Genomic DNA, 27,061 nt, shown 5'->3' with positions numbered 1-27,061 from the left:
TTCAGTTATCATACTCATTTATGTTGTAATGTCTCCATAATAGTTTGATACATAAGCCTGTTGCCCATTATATTCTTTAAGGGTGTGTCTAAACTACATGGCTCTGTCGAAGGAGCCATGTAGATGAGGCTGATCAGCAGAGGGAAATGAAGCTGCGATTTAAATAATCGTGGCTTCATTTAAATTTAAATGGCTGCCGCGCTCTGCCAACCAGCTGATGATCAGCTCTTTCTCGGCAGATCGGGGCAGTCTGGACGCTCCCCCGTCGACATGAAAGCCCTTTGTCAACCTCCCCCTTATGCCTCGTGGGATGAGGCTTACCGGGGAGGTTGACAAAGGGCTTTCATGTCAACGGGGGAGCGTCCAGACTGCCCCGATCTGCTGACAAACAGCTGATCATCAGCTTGTCGGCAGATCGCGGCAGCCATTTAAATTTAAATGAAACTGCGATTATTTAAATCGCGGCTTCATTTCCCTCTGCCGATTAGTCTCATCTACATGGCTCCGTCGACGGAGCCATGTAGTTTAGACACACCCTAAGAGAGCAATGACCTATTGCCAGATCTCATTGTTCAGAAGTGTCTACATACAATTACTGACTTAAAATGTCTCCTGTTATCATTCACAATCCTATACAGGAGACAAATAAAAATATCCAGCTTGGTGTCTTGCTCCTGGGGTAATTATTACACTCAAGTCCCTGAAGGGACAGGCTGAGCTCTGAACTCTCAGTTTTTACAGGTTTGTAATGCACAAAACCACTAGAAGCAGGACTAATCTTTTACAGTAAGAATTTTTGGGTGATATAAAGGTTATAAAATATAGAAATTGACTAAATTATGAGCCTAATGAGAGTGTTCTGTATAAGACACGTGCCTTTGCATCAGAGAAAGGGGAACTGCATAGAATTTGCTTTTTACCGAGAAGGTGCTCTTGCGAGGAAATGTCTCTGATCAACATATTACCTGAAAAACCCAAACCCAAATCGATTATTAACCCTTACCATTAAAGGTTTAATAAACTCAAACAAAAATTCAGATTTCTGGCTAACACACTGATTTCAAGGGCATAACAGAGAGCAATCTAAAAGAGAGATATAGTTAAATAAGATCAGGCATAGCCCTTGTCCTTGGGTACTTAAGGATCATGCAATTAACAGACATCTGCAATAATGTGTACTGCTGGGTGGGTCAAGACTGAAAGTCCATTTTTGTTTATTCTATGTTAAATTCGCTCTATTACTTGCATCAATTTTAATAAGTCTAAAAGCAAAACTATCTTGACTTAGAAAAAATAAATTATTTTTTTAAAAGTATTTTTAAAATGCCTCTGGATATTTTCAAAGTGCTGTTAATTATCGGATTATTAGATTGGAGCATAAATACATTTAGAGGTGTTTTTGTTTAAGAAGTAGTATGTGTGTGTGGTTGAGGGGAGGGAGAAAGTAAAGATCACTTGACAGCTATGGCCAAGCTATACAGAACTCTTTTTCACTTACAGGAGTTGGTCTAATAAAAGATATTAGCTCACCCACTTTGTCTCTTCAATATCATGGGACCAACTCTGAAAACAATTTCTCTAAGAAAGATGTGCCAGTTTAACTAAGGCTATATCTACACTACAGCACATGTTGTATCATGAACTCCCCCCTTCCCAAGTAATGTAAGTTACACTGACACAAGTGCCAGTGTGGACAGAAGCTTTCCCACCAACATAATTTCTGTCACTCATAGAAATGGTTTTGCTCTGTTGGCACAGAGCATCTTCAACAGATGCGCTGTCACAGCCAGGCTATACACACAGACATGCTCTAGAGGTGTGATTTTAAACTGATTTAGTTGAAGTGCTGCAAACTTCTGTATGGTTTAAAGCACCCTTCTTGCAATTTAGTTTAAATCTCTGTAACTTTTATCAGAATAAGTCCCTCTTAAACCAATACAAACCCCATCTGTGGATATTTTTCTTTTCTTTTCACTGAGTTTAAAAATCACACCAATTAAATTGCATTATTTCCTTGCATAGCTGAGACCTAAGAGTAGATTAATTTTGCCACTTACTTCAGTGGAACCAATATTTGTCTTGTAGAAATGAAAAATCTGGCACAACTGCAGTGTAATCATTAATGGCCAGATTTAGTAAACAGAACTAACTTCCACACAGCAGAAATTCCATCCATCCCCCTCCTGGAAACACACACATTTTTGGTATGTTTGAGGTACAATTTAGCAGATTTTATTGACTCTTTCCCTAAAGTTTAAAAAGGCCCCCAATCCCTAAAATAAAAAGTTAAATATGCAAAAATGTTTACTGAAAAATATATTTAAAATGTATACACACAATTAAATTGGCCATGGCTAATGACTTCATGTATTTACGCAAATATTTTAGTAATCATGCCCAATAAAACATTTAAATCGTCCAGAACAGCAGTACAAAAACCAAAACAACAAAAAAGCACTCTCAATCATTAGGTCACTTTTCAAATTTTCATCTCATAATTCTCTTTATATGTAAAGTTTACTTTCTACCTACCACCAGGTAACAATGGACATATTAGCTGTACCGCCCAATATGGCAACTAAACAGAAAAGGAAGCAGTCAAGCTGTTAATGAATACCACTACAGTGGTAATATCTCCTGGTGCCACTCAGAGTTAAAGGGCCTTTTCGAGGGACTGAACACTCATTGCTCCTATTGACTCAAAAGATGTTGTAGGTGCTCAACAATTTGAAATCCCTTATTTAAAGCTCAGTTCAGATGCACCATCAGTTTCTGGTGCAGTCCTGTAATTTTGCAGCAGGCCTCATCAGAGAAGAAGGAGGTCAAATGATTTGCCTGAGCTCACACAGTGACTGCACCTGGATGAGGATCATTTCCCAGACAATAATGAAACCCTAAGACCACAACTGCCTGTGTTACAATTCTGGACTGGAATTTGAGCATAGGATCTCAAGCAATTTCTTTCTGCAGTTCCAAAACTGGTTTAATATGTTTTCATGTTTGTATGATTTAGCTGTTATCTGGGGGGTTTCAGCAGATCATTTTGTGAAGCTGATCAGTTAATAAAGCTATAGTACATATTTTTAGTATTTAAAAAAAGAGCAGAGAGGCCAGTAATGTTATGCCATGGTGCTTGCCAAAATGTGAACAGTAGTGCAGAACTATTAATGGGAGTTTTGCTATGGGAGCAAGCATACCAAGTTCCTTTGAGAGACATTTTTGTCAACTTTTCGTGATTAAAGCAATACAGCTGGTCCCCAACTTACAAACAAGTTATGTTCCAAGCTCTTGGTCATAACTCAATGTGTTCGTAAGTCGGATTACATTCACTGACGTACAGCTGCGCTGCTCGTAAGTGCGGATTTCATTCATAACTCGGGTTCCGGCTGCATAGGATGTTGGTCATAAATAGAACTGTCGTAAATCGAGTGTTCGTAACTCGGGGACCAGCTATATTATTACTGATCCTTTTGGGGCTAGTTTCAGAGTGGTTCTTATTGGTTTCTTTGTTTTCGATGGTCTGCTGCAACGCTTGGTGGATGGTAAAATGGACTGGATCCTGGCTAACACGCTGACATTTTTAAGTGGTTTCATAAATAGAGAAACCACTTTCCAAAGGGATGGTCTCTAAACTAAGAACTACTGAAATAACCTGTCCCCGTCAGGTAATTTATGTTGCCACTTCCACTTCAAGTGGTAGTTACACTGGCAGCAGAGAGCAGATTATTAACAGGAGTCAAGATCGAGAACATTACCTATTTCACATTACCTATGTCTCTGACCTATGCTCATAAGATATTCCACCAGTTTTGTCCAGATTCGTAAGTAGCTTAATAAGCATAAAGGAGAATTTTCCTTGTAACGTTACAAGCCACTTCTCATCCAAATGTATGTAAACATGATAGACTGCAACAAGTCTTCAATAGGGATTCTGGTAATTTGTGAAACTCCTAACTAAATAACATAGCCATAGTCATTGTGGTCTAATAGCTAATATTGGTATTTAGAAACAGCTAAAATATTTACATGGACTATAAAGTTGAAAAAGGAATAGTTTTAATTTATCGTTTCATTATTCACTCAATGAAGTTTAGTACATTGAAAAGAGTAAAAATGGAGACTAGTTTAAACTTACATATCAAAACACTTAAGATCACTTAAGATCAACCTGTTCGGTTTTGATAGTAAAATACAGAATGTTTAAAAAAAAATATCTCTGTTCAGAGACATTTTAGGCACCAAATTGTGATGCTAAATGTAGAATCAGACTCAATTCTGAGATTTTGGGAGCTAACAGCCCTTTAAAGGCCTGGTCTACTCTAGACCTGAAAGGTCTGGTTAAGGTACGCAACTGCAGCTATGTAAAATACGTAGCTGGAGTCTGCTTAACTTAAGCCAAGCTTTGTGCTGTCTTCACAGAAGGACGCTGACAGGAGTAAATGCTTCCATCAGCTTTAGTTACTGCTCACGACTGAGTAGTACTGGCATCGACCAGACATGCCTCAGCATTCAATTTCAGTGGGTCTTAACTAGATCTGCAAAATCAAACACCAGAAGATCGATCTCTGGTGTGGCAAGTGAAGATGTGGGAATAATTTCTTTTTCTGTATTTAACAATTGTACTGATATGATTTGTTGTTCTATTCCACTAAATGCAATAACTGCACTGTGATTTAACATATTTAACAGTATCTTTGGTCACAATAAAATCAAATATATAATCCAATAGTTTAGACGTTTACTTCTTCCACAGCTGGAAATAAATATTTTCAAACCATATGACCTTTCTTAAATAGAGGTGCAATTTATTCACTAACGAGGCTCAGTTTATTAACATTTTGGGTTGGCATAACTGAAAATCTTTTGGGAAATAATAAAGCAAAATTACTACTACTCCAATGCCTACTTCTGAAGTGTGAGCATTATTTTTGCTAACTTGACAGTATAAAATTCAGATTCCATTTTTCCTTTTTAAAAAATCCCATGAAAAGAGTTGCTTTTACTTAAATGTTCCCCTGCAGTGCCAGCATCATGTCAGTTAGTGCAGAACAGTTGGAAAATGGAACTAACTACGGTTGAACCTCTCTAGTCCGGCATCCTCTGGACCTGACCAGTGCCAAACCAAAGAATTTGCCAAGCTATGGGAGGTCAATATTGTCTAGCAACATTACCAACACTTTCACTGCTTACTAGGCACTTAGAAGATATATGGGGTAAATCAGAGCTAAACAACAGTACACAACACTGAGAGCCAGGACAAGTGTCTGTAAACAAACTTTATGGGACCTGGAAAACTTGGCTACACCCACGATTAGAAGAGATCCGGCAAAATAAAATCATGCCAGACCACAGATGTTGCCAGAACAGAAAGAGGCGAACTAGAGAGGTTCAACCTGTAGAAACAAAAAAGTTAATATGATTAGTCTGTTTTCATGGTTCTAGCTGAGTGAAATGCAAAAAAATCAAACTTCATACATAGTGAAAATTTAAATTTTCACAAGAATCTTAAGTTATTGGTTGCTAAAATAATATTTTATGTGACTGCATCCCTTGAAAATTAAAAAACTGCCTGAAAATGTTCTTGCTATAGAGAAATGTTTTTGCTATTATATTCCATTTGATTTTCTAAAGCAGGTTAAGGTTTGTATAGAAAGTCAAAGAAGAATTTATTTTTAAACTACCAAACAACTTATTAATACTATTTTCTTTACTAACATTTTTTTCTAAAATAAGATCATGTTGGTGTAGAGAACACTACCATTTTTATCCTGACTATATGTAATGGCTAACAGTAATTAGTTATTTATAATAAATTAGGCCCAATATATCAATGGAATAAAGTAATGGAAAATTATGAACCCTTCAACAGAAATATACTAATTTCATTCTTTACAATAGCTAAAATGGATTTAATCTAATTCAAGATTAATTTCATCACTTGTATTTTATATTACTTTAAGACTCTTCTATACAACAAGTTGAACAAAACAAAACAAACATACTAATAGCCCCTCCCCATAATGGTTTTAATACATAAGATATTTAAAATTATCTATTGTAGCTTTTTTAAAAAAGGTAGCAGAGTCTAAAGGCAGTGTAAGAATCAGTATCTGGTGATTGAGACTATAGTCATCTCCATTCTGAGTGGGATAAATGTGGGGGGAAGAAAGACTGCAGAAGCAACATCTCAAGTTATGAAAAATAAACTTGTGCACGTAGCATTTAGTTTGCCAAATCTTCAGGGACTTGCTTTTTTTCCTTGGTTGTAGTTGAAATACTTTGTTTGCTCTGTGGCAGTATATTGCACTGTGTTCAGTTATAAAGTTTTCAATCTGTCTCTTAACTTTGGGTGCTTTTCGTGCGGGCATGTGTGTGTCCATGTGCGTGTGTGCAAGTTTCAATTTAGTTTCACTGAACACAGTGCAAACAAAGGCAAGAAACTAAAGTTACAACATCAAGACTAGGCGCTCACACTAAAAACATAAAAGCAGCATCTTGTATATTCTGTTTTCTACTGTCTTCATTCTGGGGAAGAGGAATCATCATCATCTTCATCTTCATCTTCATCATTGAATGAGCATGGTGTTTCTCCTCGTGACTCTGAATAACGTGATGTTGCACTGCTGGACTGTTGACTTCCAGGGGCAAGGAACTGGCCAGTTGCTAAGGCCACTTCAGCATCCAGACACAACCCTAGATTTCCACTATCAAAACAGAAAAGTCATCCTGTAACTTGAGAGAATTTCTCATGATATTTGACATTTTTTTGTGCTTCTTGATTTTATTTAAAAAAGAAACTAACAACAAGTAACTTGAGTTAGGAACTCTTGGGGCCAGAAAAAAACAAAACAGGATTTCTATCCAAATACAGCATGACAAACATTTTGGGCTAGTGATCAATTTATATTTTAAAGCCAATTCACAACCAAGATATTTAAAAACTGAAGTGACGATTAGGCAGTGTGGAATTTATAACTTTTGCCAGTACCATCATGGAAACAACATGTAAAGACATAAAACATTTAACTTAAAATACTCAATGTTCCAACTTGGATGGACATGAAAAAAATGTCTCGTACTACTCCATACTGATGAATAATGTATACATAAGTCTGAACTGTTCACACATAGTTCTGAATTATGAATAAAAATTTGTAGATCTTTCTAAAAGATGAAGACACATCACTTTTTCAAGTGTCCTATACAAACACAGTTTGTCCAATTAACCTCAAAAGTACACACTCTCTCCCCTCAACTCAGAAACTATCTGTGGAAAGAAGCCTTTTATCAGAAAGTTAGAATGTTCCAAAACTCTGTCATCACAGAAACTTATTTTGTATACATTTGAAATGTTACTGTGACACCTCTGTAATGTTTCAGTGTAGAGATTACCTATGTTAACAGGGCAGGTTCTGTTGTCAGTATAGGATGCACTTTCCCTAGGGCTGGTAGCTAGGGTGACAGAATTCTTTGGTCAACATAGTGCTATCGATATCAAGGGTTACCTGTGTCCAGGATGAGGATTTTTCACGTGTGAGTGATGTAGCTAGATCGACCTAACTTTTTAGTGTAGTCCAGGCCATAGTGTCGTCCTTTATATTTAATTGGGGAGAACTTAATTCCTGTGCAGTAATATCCTATTTTGAGAGGATTAGTGGTGGTTAGGAATATTGAAGGGCTATCCTATCAGGAGAAATTAATAAGACTGGAACTTCTCATCTTGGAAAAGAGATCACTAAGTGGGGATGTGACAGAAGTCTATAAAATCATGCCTGGTGTGGAGATATTCAGGGTGAATTTTGCACTTTATTAATAAGAGTATCACAGCAATCTAGCCTTTACTGTTTGAAATAGAAAAATCACCCTGGTTACCTTGATTTAGAAATAGAGGTACCGCCAGACACTTCTGAAGATGAAACTGGCTGAGCTGAGTTTAAAAGTAATCCCTGGTTCAACCATGAAAGTCCTGTAGACATATCTAAAAGAAAATACACAGTTACACACTGAAGTTACAGAATATTTTAAAGAGGTACCCATGTTAGTCTGTTTCAGCAAAAAACAACAAAGGGGTCTGGTGACACTTTAAATGCTAACAAATTTATTAAGGTATAAGCTTTCATGAGCTACAACTCACTTCAGATGGTGAAAAGAAAAGAAAGAAAAAAAGGGATATGGAGATGCAAGTGTGACATTGGTACTCATTAAATCGGAGTGGATGTAGATCATTTCCAACAGTGGTGAGAAGGTGAAAGTACTCGAGTGGGAAGTATTTGCTTTTCTTTCTTTACAATGCTAGAATCTGTATTTAACTTGCTTTTGGATATCTAGATTTAAATGTAGGCACCACATATTCATTTTGCACCATTAATTATAATGTTGCAAATACAATCATCATAATCAAAAGTGATATTCAGGAAACGTTCAGTGTTTATTTTCTACTAATGACTTTGAGATTAAATTTGCTCATTGAAAGTGTCAAATAGGTTCCAAATACTGCAACTTCAAGATCAGCCTAATATCTAAATGCTGGCTATAACTATACTTAAACCTCTGAAAACAGGAGTTATGACATGCTAAACAGCCTTATCATTCAACTTTAACTCTACCACATGGAAAAAATTTAAACAACAAATAGTCTTGTAGCACCTTAGAAACTAACAAAAAATGGAGATGGTATCATGAACTTTTGTGAGCACAACCCACTTCTTCAGATGAATGGAATTTAAAGGGTCCATTTTTCAAATAAATAGCACAGAAAGGAGATGGGGCGGGGAGAGGAGGAAAAAGAAGGAAAAAAGGGGAAATTATAGTGTCCATGCTAAATGATGCTGATTAGAATACTTAGTATTCACTTTAAGTACTCTTTGTTCGTTTTTTTATGTCATTAGGATGTGCAATGTAGTGGGCCATCCAGCCAACATTTTTATTTACACTTTTGTGGTAGGTATCAAGCTTGTAATGAAATTAAGTTCTGTAGTTTCCCTGTTGAGCTGGCTTTTGAAATTGGCTTGAAATAATACGGTGACTTTGAGATCCATTAATGAGTACCCAGGAGCAAGTTAAAATGTTCCCCAACAGGTTTCTGTGTGTTGCCTTTTTTGGGTATCTGATTTGTATCCATTAATTCTCTCTTATAGAGACTGTCCTGTTTGGCCAATATACAGTGGGGCATTGCTGGCATTTGATGGCATAGATCACATTAGGGGATGTGCAGTTATATAAGCCTCTGATGTGGTGGTTTACGTGGTTAGGTCCTGTGATATCACCTGTCCAGATGTGTGGACAGAGTTGGTATAGGGGTTGATTGCAGGGGTGGGTTCTTGGATGAGCATGATGGAGGTGTGCTGTGTGGTTATTGGAAAGCATTTGTTTGAGATTGGGGTGCTCTTTAGGTGAGGATTGGTCTGTCCCCCAAGACTTGTGAGAGTGAGGGGCCATTTTCCAGCCTAGGTTGTAGACTGTTGATAATGCGTTAGAGAGGTTTAAGTTGGGGGCTGTAGGTAATGACAAGTGGTGTCCTGCTGTCTTCTCAGTAGGGCCTATCTTGAAGTAGCTGATGTCTGGGTACTTGTCTGACTCTGTCAATCTGGTTTTTTTACTTCTCTGGGTGGGTATTTCAGTTTTAAGAAAGCTTGATATAAATCCTGTAGGTGTTTGTCTCTGTGCGATTGGAGCAAATCTGGTTGTATCTTAGGGGCTGGCTGTAAACAACTGATTCAGAAATGTGTCTTGGATGGAAGCTAGAGACATGTAGGTAAGTGTAACAGTTCGTAGGTTTCTGGTATAAGGTGGTGGAAATGTGTCTGTCCTGTAATTGTACAGTAGTGTCAAGGAAGTGGATCTCTTGTGTGAACTGGTTCAAGCTAAGGTTGATGGTAGGGTGAATGTTGTTGTAATCTCTGTGCAAACTGGATTATTTAAACTCCATTCATCTTAAGATGTGGGTTGTGCCCACAAAAGCTCATAATACCATCTACATTTTTTGTTAGTCTCCAAGGTGCTGCAAGACTATTTGTTGTTTTTAAAGATTTTCCAGTTACAGACTAACCTAGTTACCCCCCAAACTCTACCACATGGAGTTGGCAAGAGCCAATGCAGATTACTTTAAATATGTTTCAGCCAGGGCTGACCTAAAACAAGAAGAAGCAAGGAATGACATAAATGTGGTATGTTGTACAGAATAATATTCTCTCATTTGTCTATATACATTCCAACATACACAGTATGCTGTAGGTCCGTGGTCACCAACCCATCGATCGTGATCTACTGGTCGATCTTGGGGGCCCGATCAGTCGATCACAAGGCTTTTGGGGGGCCCCCCTCACTGCCCCCACCTCCAAAGATGAATGCTGCGCTGATACTACCTCCAGGAACAATGGAAGTAGCACGGGCTTCCAGCGGGTTCAGGAGAGTTCTGCAGCCGCGCACCTGGTACCAGAAGTGTGCGGGCTGCTCTTCCTTCCCTCTGAACAGCCGGCACAGTACCTAAAATGCCAGTCCATTGCCTGCTGAAGACTTTGTTCCTCTGCTGCCTTCCTGTGCACGGGGAAGTGGTTGGGTGTCCCGGACTGCGCCGGCTCTGGCTGCTCAGGCAACGCATGCTGCTATGGGGAGGGGAGGAGTAAGGTGCAAGTTTCCCTTGTGGTTGGCGTGGTCTGGGACTCCCCTGTCCCCCACAGGCAGGCAGCAGGGGAATAAAGTCCCCAGCATGCGCTGCCCAAGTGGCTGGGGCTGGCATAGTCTGAGACTCCCCTTCCCACTGCCCGAGCAGCTGAAGCCGGCGCGCTGGGGATTTTATTCCCCGGCTTCCTGCCTGGAGGGAGTGGGGGGAGTCCCAGACCACGCCAACCACAACCGCTCGGGAAGCTTGAGCCTTACTCCTCCCCCCCGCAGCAGCACGCACTGCCTGAGCAGCCAGAACCAGCGCAGTCCCAGACACCCAACCCCTTCTCTGTGCGCAGGAAGGCAGCAGGGGAACAAAGTCCCCAGTGTGCAACGGACCGGCATTTTAGGTTGGGGCTGGTGCGGGCTGGGACTCCCCCCCCCCCCCCAGAAAGCAGAGGGGAATAAAGTCTGCAGCGCACCAGCGGGAGCCAATGTGGTCTGGGACTCCCCCTCCCCCCGTTCCCAGCAAAGCATCAGGCACACGATGAACCAGGGTTTCAGGTACTGTGCTACTGTTTAGGGCTTGGGGGAGCAGCCCACGCACTTCCTGGGCCTTGGCCTGCAACTGCAGGATCCCCAGGTACTGGTCCCTGTCCCTTCCCCCTGCCCAGACCCCCACAAGTACCCTGCCCCACCACCCACCGACCCCCTGTCCCTTGCCCCAGCACCCATTGGCACCCTGCCCCAGCACCCTCTGGCACCCTTCCCCAATACTATGTCCCCTGCTCCCACCAGCACAGTTGGGGCCACATTAGTGAGTCTTGTGGGGATGTTGGAGGAGTTTTTATTTTGAATCTCACTTGTGTGGCACCAACTGACTTTTCTGTGGGTCAGTGACCCCTGACTCAAAACAGGTTCCCTGCCCTTCTCATATATAAAGACAATGCAGAAACTTTTTGTGTTTGACCTAGTATTTTATTTAAAAATGAAGCCTGGCCAACAAACCCCCAATTAGGGCCAAGCCCCCATCTGCCCACAGCATCAGAACACTCCTGCACTCCCCTTTCCCCCAGACTGTAGATCTGAACCTATCATACACTGGAACCCCCTGCCCTGAGCCCCTCACATAGCCCAACCCAAATTCCTGCACCCTCATATCCACAAGCCTGTGGCTTGCTTAGTACCCCAACCCTACATATGACCCCAACACTGCCAGGCCTGAAGCCCCCTCCCCAACTCAGCGTCCCCTTCTTCACCTCCTCCTGCATCTGGATTTCCTCCCAGAGCTTGTACCTCTCACCCCTTCCCACACCCAAATCACTCATTCCCACCCCAGAGCCTACACATCCTGTCTCAACCCAGCGAGGGTAAGGCTAGACTGCAGGAGTTTTTCAGGATTCCAGAGATATCCCAGAAAAACTCTTCTGCATCCAGGGATGCGTTTGTTCTTCTGCTTTTTTTAGTAGAAGAGCAAACATGCTCTTTTGGTAACCCCTATATTCCCCATTCCACGAGGAATAAGGGAGCTTCCAAAAGAAGGGGTTTTTCTGACATTTGGTCCAGTCTAGACAGACCAAATGTTGGAAAAACCTCTTCCTACAGAAGAATTGGGGGAAAAAAAGCAGCAGTTAGAGGGTTGGGGATAGCAAGTGATGGAGAGGAGAATAGAGAGGAAGGGGCAGGGCTTCGAGGAAGGGGCGGAGTGGTAGATTTTGGTTTGTTCTGTCATTTAAAAAGTGATCTTGGGTGTAAAAAGGTTGGAGACCACTGCTGTAGGTGCTGCTCCTAAGGGAGGCTTCAGGATAAACATGAAGGGATGGAAACTCTCGCAACTCTTAGGTGATTTATGCAGGTGAGGTAAAAGGAATAACCACTGGTGATCACTAAGCCTTCCTTAAATACAATTTTTGCCTGAGCACATGGTTTTACAGTTTCTCTTGCTGTCCCCAAGCACTCCATATCATCTGGAATGATAGAGTGCTAATCCAAACTGGATTTAGCTAGTTAAGAATAAAACATTCCTATACAAGAAAAAAGCATCCCCACAGGGTGTTATTGAGAAATAGCTATTCTAGAACAACTTCTAGCATAGACCATCACTTGAGGCTTGTGCACATTTAAAACACTGCTGTGCCACAGCTGCACTACTGCAGTATTTCAGTGAAGACATTTACTTATGCTGATGGGAGACATATTGGTATATGTCAGGGTCGGCTACCTTTGGCTCTCAGGCCTTCAGGGTAGGCTGTAAGATGTTTTGCTGACATTAACTGTCTGCAGACCTGGCCCCACCAAAGCTACCAGATGCCACTGTTCGCCATTCCCTGCCAATGGGAGCTGTGGGCAGCCATACCTGCGGATGTAAGGTAAACAACCTAGCTGGTAGTCTACCACTGGCTTACTCTGATGAGAGATACATGTGGTCTGTGGGCCATAGGCTTTCCCACCACTGACCAACAGAATTTTAAATATAGACCAGAAGCTGACAAGGGCAGGACTCAAACTTACTGTCCGTGAGTGCCACTCAGTACTCTTGTGGGAATTCTGTGCCACTGCACAATGCAGAATTTATGCAAAAATTCAAGTTTCTCCCATAGAATTGAAGCTGCAGAGCCTCTGGCAGCCACTGGGGGCTGCTGAACTCTGCAGTGCCCAGCTCCCATTGAGTGAAGTGCCTAGCCCAATGGGGACAGAAGTTGCATGCTCTTCCTGCCCAGTTTGATCCTCATTCTCCTACGGATGAGAAAGGAAGTGGGAAATCCAGCTCTGCTTAAGGGTGATGAAAGGCAGAGCTGTACCACACAACACCCTCTGGCAAGACAGTAAAGAAGCTGGGGAGTAAAGGCTCTGGGGGTGCAGGTGTCTGGGGGTGTGAGGAGGAGTGTGGGGGAATCTGAGCCACGTGATGCCTCCATGACTGGGCTTTGAGAGAACAGGGTTTAATAATAAACCTCTCAATCTAAAGTTCAATTCTGCCACACAGCCCTCTACAGTGCCTGCAACTGGAATTGGACTGACACAGGAGTTTCTTTCCCTTTTACTCCCGGGAGAATCTTTTTTGTTGAGTGTATTGTTGACATATTTGTTGGCAGGTATTTTGAAATAAATAACCAAAATAATGGAAACTGGACTGGTTATATTTTGACAATAAAATGCAGAATTTAAAAATATTATATGCAGATTTTTTAATACTTTTGGCACAGAATTCCCAGGAGTATTCGTTTGGGCAAGTGGTCACAGCACATCACCTTAAGCTACACACACTAATGTCAGCATGTCTGCACACCTTGATTGCAATAGTACCCCAAGTCCTCTGCACCTGAACAAATGACTTTCTATGGCTTAAGCCACAGTGCAGATCCAATGTGTATCCTGAATAACTTCTTAAATATTGCTTTACTAAAAGCTCAGTAAGTGCAGGAGACCCACCCTGTATAAGTGGTACAGCTAGGAAGATCAGAGTCCCAGCCTCAAAAAAATGTTAAACTGTAAAATTCTGATTTCACATTATTATATTTTGTGTGGTGGTGGTGAGGTGGGGTATGGTCTATCTTGGAAACCTTATATTGGACCACTAATTCTACCCTGGATCCCCATCAGACACACCAATATCCAAGACATATTAAATAAGCACATGGATTTTAGAAACTTAATAAATTAATCTCAATCTAATGTACAATGCTTCTCATCATTCCATTCAGTATGTATATTTTGCTAAGGAGATGCCTACCCACAAGCTGATTCAGATAATTTTTTACTTCTAATCCCACTAACGAGATTTCTCTTCCATCACAGCTTAGTTCATGGAGAAGGCCAGTATGAGAAAGCTCTAACCTTTGCTGTCTTCAACAGCTTAACTAGTAAATAAATGCAAGACATCGATTTGCTATTCTTGAACAGAAGTTAATTTAAGCCTATATATTTTAAAGCACCATAGCAAATTTCATGGAAATAAGCCATACAAGAGGGATACACTTAAATGTACTGCTCTGGTAGTATAAAGAACAAAGCATATCCAGGTTAAAAAGGTAAGTTATATTTTCCTGAGAGAACCATGTAATTAGGCAAATGTCCTCCTTTAAATACATTTTGCCAAAGATATCAAAAACAGCTTCTCCCACTTGTTAGTACAACAGGCATCTGATTGCAGGAACTACGTAATAGATACCAGAGGTCAGCAACCTTTCTGAAGTGGTGTGCCAAGATTTAACCCTCCTGCCCTGGGCTGTACCACTCTCCTGGGATGGGCTCTCTCCACTGTATGCCCCACTTGGTCACCTGTCCTGGACTCCACTCTGGCTTTTCCTATGGGGAGGGGAGGAGCAGCACACACGTGCTTCCCCAGAAGCGGAACAGAACCTTGGGGCTCCCCCCTCTCTGCAGGAAGCCAGCACTGGTTCCAATCTTGGGGGGGAGCTCAATGCTGAATCGACAGTACAGCCTGGGGTCAGAGTGACTCGAGGGGTGTAGGGAAATGGGCAAGGTGGGGGTGGGTGACCCCAGGGTGTCCAGCCCTGCTGGGGGTGGAGTCTGGTTCATGGCGCCCTCACCTTCCTTCTAGGGACCCAGGTTCCCTGCAGCCAATGTGGCTTTGGGGCAGGGGGAACCTCCATGTGTTTTCCTCTACCATCAGCTGCCGCTGCCCAGCCTCGGAATCACAGCCCGGGCAGCACTCATCCTCTAGCAGGAGCCTGGCGGTACTGGCAGCTGGGCATGACTTCAACACCATCTTTAGCCTGCCTGCCGAGGGCACTGCAAGGCAAAAAGGGAGGAAAGCGGAGGGGGAGCACCGAGGCTGCAGGGCTGAGGCTGCGTGACAGTGCGGAGAGTGGTGGATTGGAGGAGGTGGGGGATGGGACCCCCTGATGAAAGCGGCCTAGGGGCTGGAAGGTGGCTCCGCACCCTTCTCTGAAGCAGGAAAACAGTGCCCCAACGCGAGCCTTCCTTCTCCACCCGGGTGCTGCACCCCAACCTGGCTCCAGCCTGTCCCCAGCTGCATGGCTGCCATGGAGCAGGGACAGCCTCACCAGAGCCTGACTCTAGCTGCAGCTTCAGTAGCAGCCTCATTCTGCCATGCGGCCCTGGCCCTGGTGGCCGGAGAAGCAGCCACCGTGGCCCTGGTCCCAGCTGCTGGAGGAGCAAACCACATGGCCCAAACCCTGGCTGCCAGAGGAGCCTGTCTGGCTGAGCTCCCACGTGCCCATACCTACCACCACCATCACCAGCAGCTCACCTGCTTCCACCGGCTCACTGCTGCAATGGAGTTGGGTGGACAGAGACGGGGGAGAGCACCAGCCACTCTCACAGCCCAAGCAGCAGCCTCCCCACCTGCCCTCTAGAGCTGTTGCTGTTGCTGCGTGCTGGCCACAAGGCTCAAGCAGCAGCATGGGCTCCTCACTGTGCGGGAGAGGAGAGAGCAGGGTTGAGCTCCCATGGCGTGTTCCACTAAAAATTGGCTCGTGCCACTTACGATACATGTGCTGTCGGTTGCCAATCCCTGATTTATACTGATGTTGTTACAGCCTCACACTGAAAAATTAAATTAGATACAACCAATAAAGAACTTTGAACTAACTGCACACACTTTTGTATACAATACTGGATTAGAAAACTAGAACTTTCCCACATTTTCTCATAACCAAAAGAAGACAGATTTGAAAAATGTACTCAAAGCAACTCACATCTAAAGAGTATAGGACTGGTCCAGAGTATTTTGAATAACAGTAAGTCAATACAGAATTTGTGATTAGCAGCCAGACACCTATGTGAATGCTAGTATGTTAATAAAGAATGTATGCCAACAACAACAAATTTGATTCTTTAAGAATATAAAAACTTGTATTGATATATAGATTAGAAATTTTCATCTAAGTGACTAGATAACTTCAAATTACATTATCCTCCCAGGGAAAATCATAAAATTGCTTTTTCTATAAGACACAATTCTTTACTTGCATTTGCAGCAGAAAAACCATTACTTCCTATAAGAGCTCTCTACCTAGGGAACAAAGTATTAAAAAGTAATCTTCTATTCTTAGCTATAGGAAAAGGAACCAAGACTTTTTATATATACACAAATGCTAGAAGTTTAAGTAATAAGATGGGTGAACTAGAGTGCTTCATGTTGAATGAGCATATTGATATAATAAGCATCACAAAAACTTGGTGGAATGAGCATAATCAATGAGTCACAGTCATATTAGGGTACAAAATATATTGGAAGGACAGAACAGGCGGTGCTGATGGGAGAGTGGCAAAACATGTGAAAGAAAACAGAATCAAATGAGATAAAAATCTTAAATGAACCAAACTGTATCTCAAACTCTTTATGGATAGTAATTCCATGCTCTGATAATATGAATATAACAGTAGGGATATATTACCAGCCACCTGATCAGGACAGTTATAGTAGCTGTGACATGCCAAAGGAGATTAGAGAGGCTATAACAATAAAAAAACCAAAGTAATAATGGGGGATTTCAATTATCCCTGTATTGACTGGGTACATGTCGCCCCCCTCTCTCTGTGGTCATTGGTGAGTATAACTGCCTCATATGCTTGCTGCTCCCCTGTGGTCATGTGTAAGTATAACTGTCTCTGTTATCACACCTTTCCCTTTCATATGAAACATCCCATTATCTTGGCTCAACCAAACTCTGACCATGCTTTAGTTATGGTAAGAGGAAGCTACATACCAAATTTGATGGTCCTAGCTCTTACCATTTAGGAGGACTGCTTGAACAAATGGACTCTCAGACAGATAGATACACATTTCTAAAATATATAGTAAGAAAATACAACAGTACTCAGAGGGCCAATTAAAATCAGGTTCTCATTTTGCTACATGCTGTACAAATACAAAGGAATATGTGGTCCATGCAAAATGACATATTTATAAGGAGAATCTCCTCAAAAGGCTGAAAGAGCAATGTAAACATTAACACTTCGTAAAATTTAAGATCATAAATGATATTAGTCTAATATCAGATCTGTCTGCTGCTAAAGTACTCTCTATTAAGGATGTTAAGAGGCGGGTGATTAGGTAATCATGTAGTCGATCCAGATTAGTCAATAAGGGAAGGTGCTACCCCTGCTATAACTCTTCAATTTAAATGTAATAAGAACTGGCAGCACAGGCAGCTCGGCTCTGACTACATTTCAACTGTACAGACACAGTGGGGGTAGCTCCTGGACCCAGCATGAGCCGGGACTGAGTCAGCCTCACTCAGTCCCAGCTCGCTCAGCCCCTGTCCGCGGAGGTCTCTGCAGGGAGCTGGGAACCCTCGTGGACAGGGGCTGTGGTGGAGCAGCCTCCAGTTGCAGCTGGTATAGAGGCAGCAAAGGGGAGGAGGGAGGGAAATGCAAGTAGCTGACTCGACTAATTGACTAGTCTTTTATATCCTTACTCTCTATTCCACACATTTTGGGAAGAGTTGGAGAAAAGAGAGAAGAAGAGGATGGACTCCCTTTTATAGATCTTTCCTGTTTTCCAGCATTCTTTGGAGCCTAAAAAGGAGCAACAAAGACATGAAAAATATTGTCATTTTAGGAGCTCAGGGGTTATGTTGTCACCAGAAATTATTAACAGAATTATTCCTTTGCACTGCTGCCCATCCAGGAATCTCTATTTGAAACAATTTAAAATTAAGTCTGTGTGCACCCATCGAAGATTAACTTTAAAGGCACCATTCATTTGTGGGATCCTGCTGGCTTTCATAAAGCTGCTTCAAACTGTCTTATACCTCATGTTTATGTAGTTTGACATCATTAGAAATGCTTCAGTAAATTATGGCTTTGAAGTTAATCAAGGATAATATTAAAAGCTTCATTTAACTTACCTGTGACATAGCCTTCTAAAGCTTTTGGCACCAATGATTTTGCAGTTCTTAGATCCTCAGCTGAGCATTTGCCTGCCTCTAGACCAAAGGACATTCCCATTCGCTTCAACACCTCAATATCATCATGTATTTCAAACGTGTTATCAAAATTAAAGAGGTATTCAAATCTGTACAGGAGAAATTTCAAAGTGAGATGGTTGTGGAAGGAGCCATGGGCCTGATTATATTTTCCTGTGCTTTACATAGAGGAAGTAAGTAAGTGTCCAGATATAATTGCAATATTTTACGATTTCTTTGGAGGTCTAAGATGCTTTTTATTCCTACTCAGAGTATTTTAAAAAAAGAACTTTTCTTCTGTAGACTGGCATCTCTGCAGGATTCAAACGACCACCTTCCCCAATTAAAACCATTTTTTCCATTGCAGGCAATAATAGCCCATGAACTTTTCTCCTTCATTAAACAGATTAAAAGATCAGGGAAAAAATCCTGCACCAGCAAGAACGTTTTCTTGTACTAAATCCAATAGTTTTTTTAAGGTCTTCTACAACCTTGTCACCAAAAAAACCCATTTTTATTTTTGCTGCTTTTGCCTTAAACTTTCTGTACTAATCCACAAAATCCCCACTGTGAACTGACCTATTTACATCAAGGTAAATCACCTTTTGGATAGTCTGTCAATTAAACAACAACCTTCTAAAGCTGTTTGCTTACAAGTCCTATAAGTTAGAAAACGAATAGCCCTGTCGGGTTTTGCCAGCATAGTTATTGCAGCCAGGATTGAGAAAAGAAAAACCAGACCCTTAACCAGCATAGCTATGTCGGCAAAAGGCAATTTATACCACCGGAAGTGTCTTTTTGATAGTAGTTCATGTTGTTTATGATGGCATCTCCACCAGCAGGTGTTGCTGGAATAGCTAGATTATAAAACCTTTGTTGCGTAGATGAGCACTATATTCTTGAGTTGTTGCATTAGCAACTCAGCCTGTACTCTGGCCTGCTTGCGATCCTGAAAATAGGCCAGAAGCTGCCAATTCTTTTCAATAAATAAGGGAGAATAATCAACTGTTTACAATTTATTTTAAGCAACTTGTCACTTCTTCCACCCACAACAGAAAGGAAGTTTAACCAGAGACTGAATAATTTCTTATTTTAAATAACTCTACTGTCTACTGAAACTTAGGTAAGCCCAGATCCCTAGAAAACATTTTTTTTTGTTGAATGCCTGTCCTGATCACGAAACATTTGCCAAGCTTAAACAAGACTATTTCTTCAATGCTTGTGCAACCTGAGATCCCAAACCAACAAAAATTAAAATGTTCATAACAATACTAGCACTAATATAAATGGAGACGGAGACAATTTGGCAAATATCTAAAGCTACTATGTTCTTCAGAATTTCATTTTAACATGAGAAAACCTTAAAAACATGAACTGAAGAAGAGGTGCAAGTCTTCAAAGAATCTGAAACAATAGCGCTGAAAGGTATGAACTGCCCCATTTATTTCATTATGGTGTAAATTTAGGTGCCCAGTAATGATGATTTATATGTCAGCACTGTTAATTCTTTTATTCCTCATGCGAAAAAGGAGAGAAGAGATCAATGATCTGCACAGTTTAGTCAGAAATATCTCATTTTGATGCCATAGGTGGATCCCACTCAATCAAGAGGATTAAGAGAGCCCATGACCATACTGAAATTATAGTATTGTCAATTCCAGGCCACAGGAAGTCCCGGGAAATGGCATGGGCTGGACCACAGCTTCCTGTGGCTCCCTTTGACTGCAAATGATGAACTGTAGCCAATGGTGGCAGCGAGGCTCCATGGCCACGGAGCCGGTAAATAAACACACCGGAATGGACAGTTAGCAGGTTTCTCAATGTGGTTTCGTAGACTACTTTGAGTAACACTGTACAACAGCAACACACATATAAAGCAAGGGGCACATGTAGTGAGGTGTGTGTTGATTGCACATAGCATTCACTGAGAACTGTGAGCTCCCGTCGCTTCCAATCAAAGCGCTGTTACAGTACAATCGACACAGCCTGCAAATTGCAGGTAGACATGTCTAGATAGCAAACATACCTAATAAACCATCTTGTTAGTCTTTAAAGTGCTACATTGTCCTGCATTTTGCTTCAAATACCCTATCCTGGGAGACTGTCTTGGTTAAGACAATCTTACAGCCCACTGAGATGAAGAAGGGCCACTCATGTAGCCCACTCACTAGCCTTGGTTACCCATTGTTGCACTGATCTATAGTAAGCAGGATTTCATTCTAGCAACTGACATGGAAACAGTTTATTTTGTGGTTCGAGAAGTTTGGAGGAGTGCCATCAGCTCCCTGAATGGAACTACTTTTTGAATACCTATTACACATGCTTCAGTGTTTGAAGGACTGGGCCCAAGTCCTGATCTACACATAGCTTCTGTAACAGCACAAACTAGGACAGTATAAACTGTTAGGATATTTTTTTTTAATTATATAGCTATACTGGTACAACCTTTAGCGTGGACACAGTTATACTGCTATAGGTTAACAATATGGGAAGGGCAATAACCTATATCAGTATTAGGTACCTCTGTACTGATATAAATATCCACTGTTGGTGGGTTGTACTGTTGTAATTATATCAGTATAGTTGAAGAGTTATATCTTTTTTGTGTAGACAATCCCTGAAAAAAAAAAAAATCACATAAAAAATACTAAGTTGTATAGTAATTTCAAAGTTTCTTAGGAATGTTTAACAAAACAATGTTTGCTGAACAGTATCTAGAAATAACTCTTGAGCTAAGCTGTGTTGATATTAGTAGTAAAGTTATATGTACCATATGCTCTGCATTTCTTCAATAAAATTCATTCACCCCCTACTATGGTGTACTGCTCTAGAATCCCAGATTTTATATTTTAAAAATTGCTTTTCTAGCCTATATGGGTGAAAAGAAAACTTTCTAAAGATTAACCAAGTGCAAACCAGTGCTTTGGGGTGCACCAGGCAGTGTCTACACTGGGCTTTTTTAATTAAAATGTCCTGTTGTTGCAGCACTTGTATAGGCCAAACACCAATATTTTAACAACTGTGATGTCTTCTCACCTAACAAACTGCTTTCATACAGGGTTGTCAAATTATTTTAAAAAATTCATTTCAATTAATTGTGAGATAAAAAAATTGTGATTAATCAATTTTAACTGCACAGTTACACAATAATATAATTTATTTAATTGTTTTTGGTATTTTTCTACAGTTCCATCTATCCTGGTTTCAATTACAACACAGAATACAAAGTGTACAGTGCTCATTTAATTTTTATTACAAATATTTGCAATGTAAAAAAGTTTAAATTTTTACACTCAAAAATGAACTGTGTACAATTTTGCAGCCTAAAATACATATTTTAAAGTTTCAAGTTGCACTTTCATAATTAAGAGATTGCATTAGAGTATATGTATAAAGTGAATTGAAATATACTATATTTTTTTACAGTGGAAATATTTTTAATAAAATTAATCTGATAAAGTGAACAATGTACATTTTGTATTCTGTCTTAATTTAAATCAACATATTTGAAAAAGTAGAAAAACATCCATAAATAGTTATAATAATTTTAAATGGGTACTTATTAGTTTAACAGTGCAAATAAAACAGTGATTAATCAAGATTTTTTTTAGTTAATTTGTTTTGAGTTAACAGCTTGAGTTAACAGCAGCTAATTGGCAGCCCTAATTTTATAGTGATTAAACCACCAGCAGGTGCCGGGACCTTATCTACACATGCACCCCACTGGTGTGAACACTGGTGACTGCACAGGGAGTGGCAACAGAAAGAAATTGTAAGGAAAAAATACAGTATAAACAAGCCTCTGAGATGCAGACATTGGATTTAGAGGTGTGTACTTGTCCCACTCATCTCAATGGGATTTTAATACTGAATGCTGATTATATCAGTCATTTGAACTACCACTTCCCATGTTTTCCTAGATACCAAAAGCTTCTGCGTACCTTCCAACAACTTGTACATTGCAGTTATGAAGTTTCAATACAAAAAACTTTAACCGATTTACAATTTTTATAAACCTTAAAAATTAGGGTCAATATAAAAATAATGGAGGAAATACTGTGCTGCACTATATTTTATTGAATAAATATTCAATAAAGTCTCCATATTTAATCTACTAGTAGCTGGCATAGTGTTTCCAAGCAACCACACTGGCGCATTGCAGAACTGAGGCCTCTTATAAGAATGTTCAGCCAACTGTGCTGCCGTATTCACAGGGTCCTGATTATACATATTCACCATCAACTTCAGCATAGTCAGAACTGTAATTTGGATGTTAAAAATGAAGCAATTAGGGACTGTTATTCTACTTAATGTTAAAGTTTCAAGTTCACCATAAACATCAATATACCGAAGAATGAAATTCATAAATAACATTCAAGGAAAGAGACCTATTTACCACTAACAGACTAGTTAATGATATACTAAACAATAATACATCAAGATTATATTATTTTACCAACTGATAGAACTCACAAGAGAGCTGAGAACAAATAGCAAAATCCAGGAGCATATTATACAGACTTCCTCATGTATAATATTCACAAGTTAATGCCAAAGAAAAGCTTACAATTAAATCCATAATGCAATAAACCATAACCCAAGAAATAACACAAATGCAATATTTCTAACTTTTGCATACTTTCATTCCCCTCTATCTTACAATTCACTAAAGACAGAGGCTGTGTCTACACTGGGCCACTTATTCCGGAAAATCAGCCGCTTTTCTGGAATAAGCTGCGAGCTGTCTACACTGGCCCTTGAATTTCCAGAAAAGCAACGATGCTCTACTGTACAAAATCAGCCGCTATTCCAGAAAAGCTACGCTGCTCCTGCTCGGGCATAAGTCCTTATTCCGGAACACTATTCCGGAAAAGGGCCAGTGTAGACAGCCCAGTAGTCTTTTCCGGAAAAAAGCCCCGATCACGAAAATGACGATCGGGGCTCTTTTCCGGAAAAGCGAGTCTACATTGGCCACAGATTCTTTTCCGGAAAAAGGGCTTTTCCGGAAAAGCAGCCTGCCAATATAGACGCTCTTTTTCCGGAAATACTTATAACGAAAACTATTCTGTTTTAAGCATTTCCGGAAATTCATGCCAGTGTAGACACAGCCAGAGAGCCTGGGGCCAATAAAATGAACCAAACATCTATTTCAGAGTTTTCTGACTTGGCTCCGGCATTTATTTCCACCTTATAATTTTGAACAAGTCATATAACTCTGACTATGAATTGTAGACCGTGTATCATACGTTTTATAAAACCACAATAGTGGTTAAGTATGCTGAAAGAGGTAGCAAGCACTGTAAGCACTTATTTTATTTTGCCCAGTGAATGCTCTATCCTGAAGCCCTGCCTCATTTTGTCTCCTTCCCCAAAGCTCCACCCTTGCTCTGCTTCTTCCCACCTCCCTGCTTCCTCCCCCAAACCTCCCCCACCTGCCCTGCACTTGCTTCTTTCAGCCCTCTCTCCACAAGGCTGGCTGATGCTGAACCCTCTCTGCCCTCCCCCAAGTGCCTCCCACCAGCTGCTGAACAACTGATTGGCAGCCAGCCCCAGGGCCCTGAAAGGAAAATGCAAATGTGCAATTAGTTTCAGTATGAAATGCATAGTCTGTGTTCAAAGAAAAATCCCATACTGATTACAAAGAAGACTGTATATTCCGATATATGGTTCCACATCACACTCACTTATCACTTGATATGCTGCAGTCTATAACAGTTCTTTTGCTAGTGTTGACTATTAGGAAAGGGAGCTGTATTGTAGCATTCAAAGCTGGAGGACTTTGGTTCTGTTGTTCATTCTGCTGATTTCTTTGTACCAAATTTTTGAATGCTATTTGCTGGAGAAAGAAAAAAGAGACAGGAAAATTATCACTGTTATTCAAATGAAATGTTTCGTAATCTGGGTTTTTACAGCTGTTTTAGTAACCAAGTATCAGTACATCTAGCATCTGTCTATCAACTCTCCAAGGATGGGGTGGACACAGCCTCAACTCTCTGGGCAGGCAAACAAATTCTCCTTTTGCTGGCCAGAAAAAAGGAAGTATGCTGCACCCTTTCAATACAGGCATAGCAGACATACTCCTCTTGCGATCTCTGGAGCGGAGGGAAGCATGGTACTGAGTTCAATGCCCATGAGTAGGATCCTACCAAATTCACCTCCATGAAAAATACACTACGGGACTTTGAAATCCGGTCTATTCTGTAATTTTGGCCCATACTATGCAGGCTTCATGGGGAGAGCAGCATTTCTCAAATTGGGGATCTTGACCCAAAAGGGAGCTGCAAGGTTATTTTAAGGACATCATGGTATTGCCACCTTTACTTCTGTACTGCTTTCAGCCCTGGGTGGCCAGAGAATGGCAACTGCTGACTGAGGGTCCAGTCCTAAAGGCGCAGAAATCAGTGTGGCAATACCATACCATGCCACCTGACTGTGCTATTTTCTTCACAGCTGGGTGACAGATGAGTGGCAACTATGCCCCCTCTGCTCCTTTTTGGGTCATGACTCTTACCATTACAACAAAGTGAAATTCCAGATTTAAATAGCTGAAATCATGACACTTATTATTTTAAAATCCTATGACTGTGAAAGTGATCAAAATGAAATGTGAATTTGGTATAACCCTACTCATGAAACAGAGCATCTCCACACATTTGGAACTTGGGCTCAAAATTGAAAGATCTTACTGACTACCCAGGGGTGAATAATTACATCAATTTAGAAGCTCAGTATATGTAAAAATAACAAAGTTATACTTCAAGTGGACTCTGCTCCCCTCTTCTCTACTCTCCTATCCATCCTCCCTTTTTTTCCTTTCTTCATTTTATATCATCCAGTCCTAGCAAATCTTTAACTTTGATATTATCCACTTTCATAACTCTTAAATATTTCCTTCTCTTCACAGCTCATCTTTTGCTATAAGATTTAATATATAGTGAAGACTGCAATGATTAGCAATAATCTGGGATATCTGACATTATCTGTAGTCCATATTTTGCACTAGAAATGTTAAAATTTGTTTATTTGTGTAATTTTCAGCAGGTACAAATTTACACATGGGGGAAAGGGGCAGAGGCGGGAGCCAGTGCTTGCAGGGAGTTGTTTTTAATCAGAAGCAGTAGCGCAAGGGATGTGGGTGGAGAGAAGGCAGCTTCGTGTGTCTGCAGGAGCCAGCGCTCGCCATGAGCACTGGTCCCCCTACTCCCCCGCCCCGCAATCGCTGTTGCCTCTGTGGGAGGCAGTTGGGGAGGAGGCAGGCAGATACAGAGGTAGCAGGAGGAGAGCTGCATGTACCCAAGAGGGTTAACCAACAAAACCAGGCTCACTGGTTAACCGTGTACTCAGCTACATGTTTACATACCTATTTTGCATTACTGATTCCAGTCAACAGAACCACAAAACATAAAATGGAAAGAATTTCTAAAATTATTTGAATGGTGAAAATATTAAGAGCTATCATAAAACAGATCCATAAACTCCTGACTCACGTGTTTATGTGTTTAATTTTCCTGTTACCAGTGTGACTTCACTGGAGTTGTTTTGGGTGTTTACCAGGGTTAACAAGGTCAGAATCAGATCCCACTATTTATAAAAAATATTTTTGCTACAGAGAAAACCAGAATTTCCCAAAAGCTTAGAATTTCATTACGCAGCTGACTGGATGTAAAACTCCATCATATTTTGCACCAAGCAAATAAAAAATTCATTTATACTACCCTATGATTTTAGCTTGTGATTTCATGCAAATGCACCATTATGTGTAAAGTATTCAAAATGCAGGCATATATCCAAACACTATAAATAAATTGTAGGCTTTTAAAAAAATGAAATGCCTTCTTTGCAAATATAAATCATTTGAAGTTACAATATTTCTTCATTCCAAGCCTAATCAGCAGATTTCAAAAAGCTTTCCTAGGTGACTGCATCAAAATGTGAAATAAGTGCCAGGCCTGGACTCATGACTCTTTTATAATAAAGATCCTGCAGTTTCAGTTCCCCAGCAACAACAGATTCTCAGCTGTGGAATGTACAACTAAACCCATACAAGCGCCTGTTGAAAACTGTATTTTTCAATGGTAGCTTGTCAGAGGGATCAAGTGGGGGACCTGTGCTCCTGCTTCCACTGAAATCAGTGTCAAATCAGCAGGAGTTGAATGTCTGCAAAACGTCATAATGATGTGGAGTAGATTATATTAATCTGCTCTTCAACAGACAATGTCAAATATGTCCCACGAGGCTACATCTAGAGAAGAGGCCCCATGCTAGGATGGTAGGGGCATTTTAGGCCAGGATTCAGATATACTGTAGTATCTCTTTCATTGACTTTATAAAGTGGAGAAAAAATACTCTGAAGCTTAACAGTTTTTTGATAACGTATTAGATTTGTATCCTGGTGACTGTACAAATAAAAATTAAATTTACCTGTAATAGTAGTTCCTGAAGCTGGGCTCTCTTCTGTTTTATTCGTTCCAGCCGTCTTTGTTTCTCTATCTTTAGAACATAAATTTAGACACACTAAAATACAATATTGTAAATATATAAATTGCCTAGTCTTGTTTTCT

General features: G+C 40.6%; 1 protein-coding gene across 12 annotated transcripts in view; it reads right to left on the bottom strand.

The window, feature by feature from the left end:
* Window positions 1–406: 406 nt before the first annotated feature.
* Window positions 407–27,061, bottom strand: part of TFDP2 (transcription factor Dp-2) — a 192,721-nt gene continuing 166,066 nt past the window's right edge. For 9 of the 12 annotated variants that reach the window (XM_075937642.2, XM_075937641.2, XM_075937643.2 and 6 more), the window contains 5 exons: window positions 26,922–26,990; window positions 24,185–24,336; window positions 18,444–18,610; window positions 7,873–7,978; window positions 408–6,704 (listed from right to left, as the gene is read on the bottom strand). In XM_075937642.2, coding sequence (XP_075793757.1) covers window positions 6,521–6,704; window positions 7,873–7,978; window positions 18,444–18,610; window positions 24,185–24,336; window positions 26,922–26,990 — 678 coding nt within the window. In that variant the 3' untranslated portion in view covers window positions 408–6,520. Of the gene's footprint in view, window positions 6,705–7,872; window positions 7,979–18,443; window positions 18,611–24,184; window positions 24,337–26,921; window positions 26,991–27,061 lie in introns of all 12 variants that reach the window. The other 3 variants (XM_075937640.2, XM_075937649.2, XM_075937644.2) reach the window with 2 other exon arrangements.

The sequence above is a fragment of the Pelodiscus sinensis genome, chromosome 10, assembly GCF_052426305.1.
Source record: "Pelodiscus sinensis isolate ZL-2025 chromosome 10, ASM5242630v1, whole genome shotgun sequence".
In the NCBI taxonomy this organism is placed as follows: Eukaryota; Metazoa; Chordata; order Testudines; family Trionychidae; genus Pelodiscus; species Pelodiscus sinensis.
This window is presented reverse-complemented; position numbering and strand designations above follow the sequence as displayed.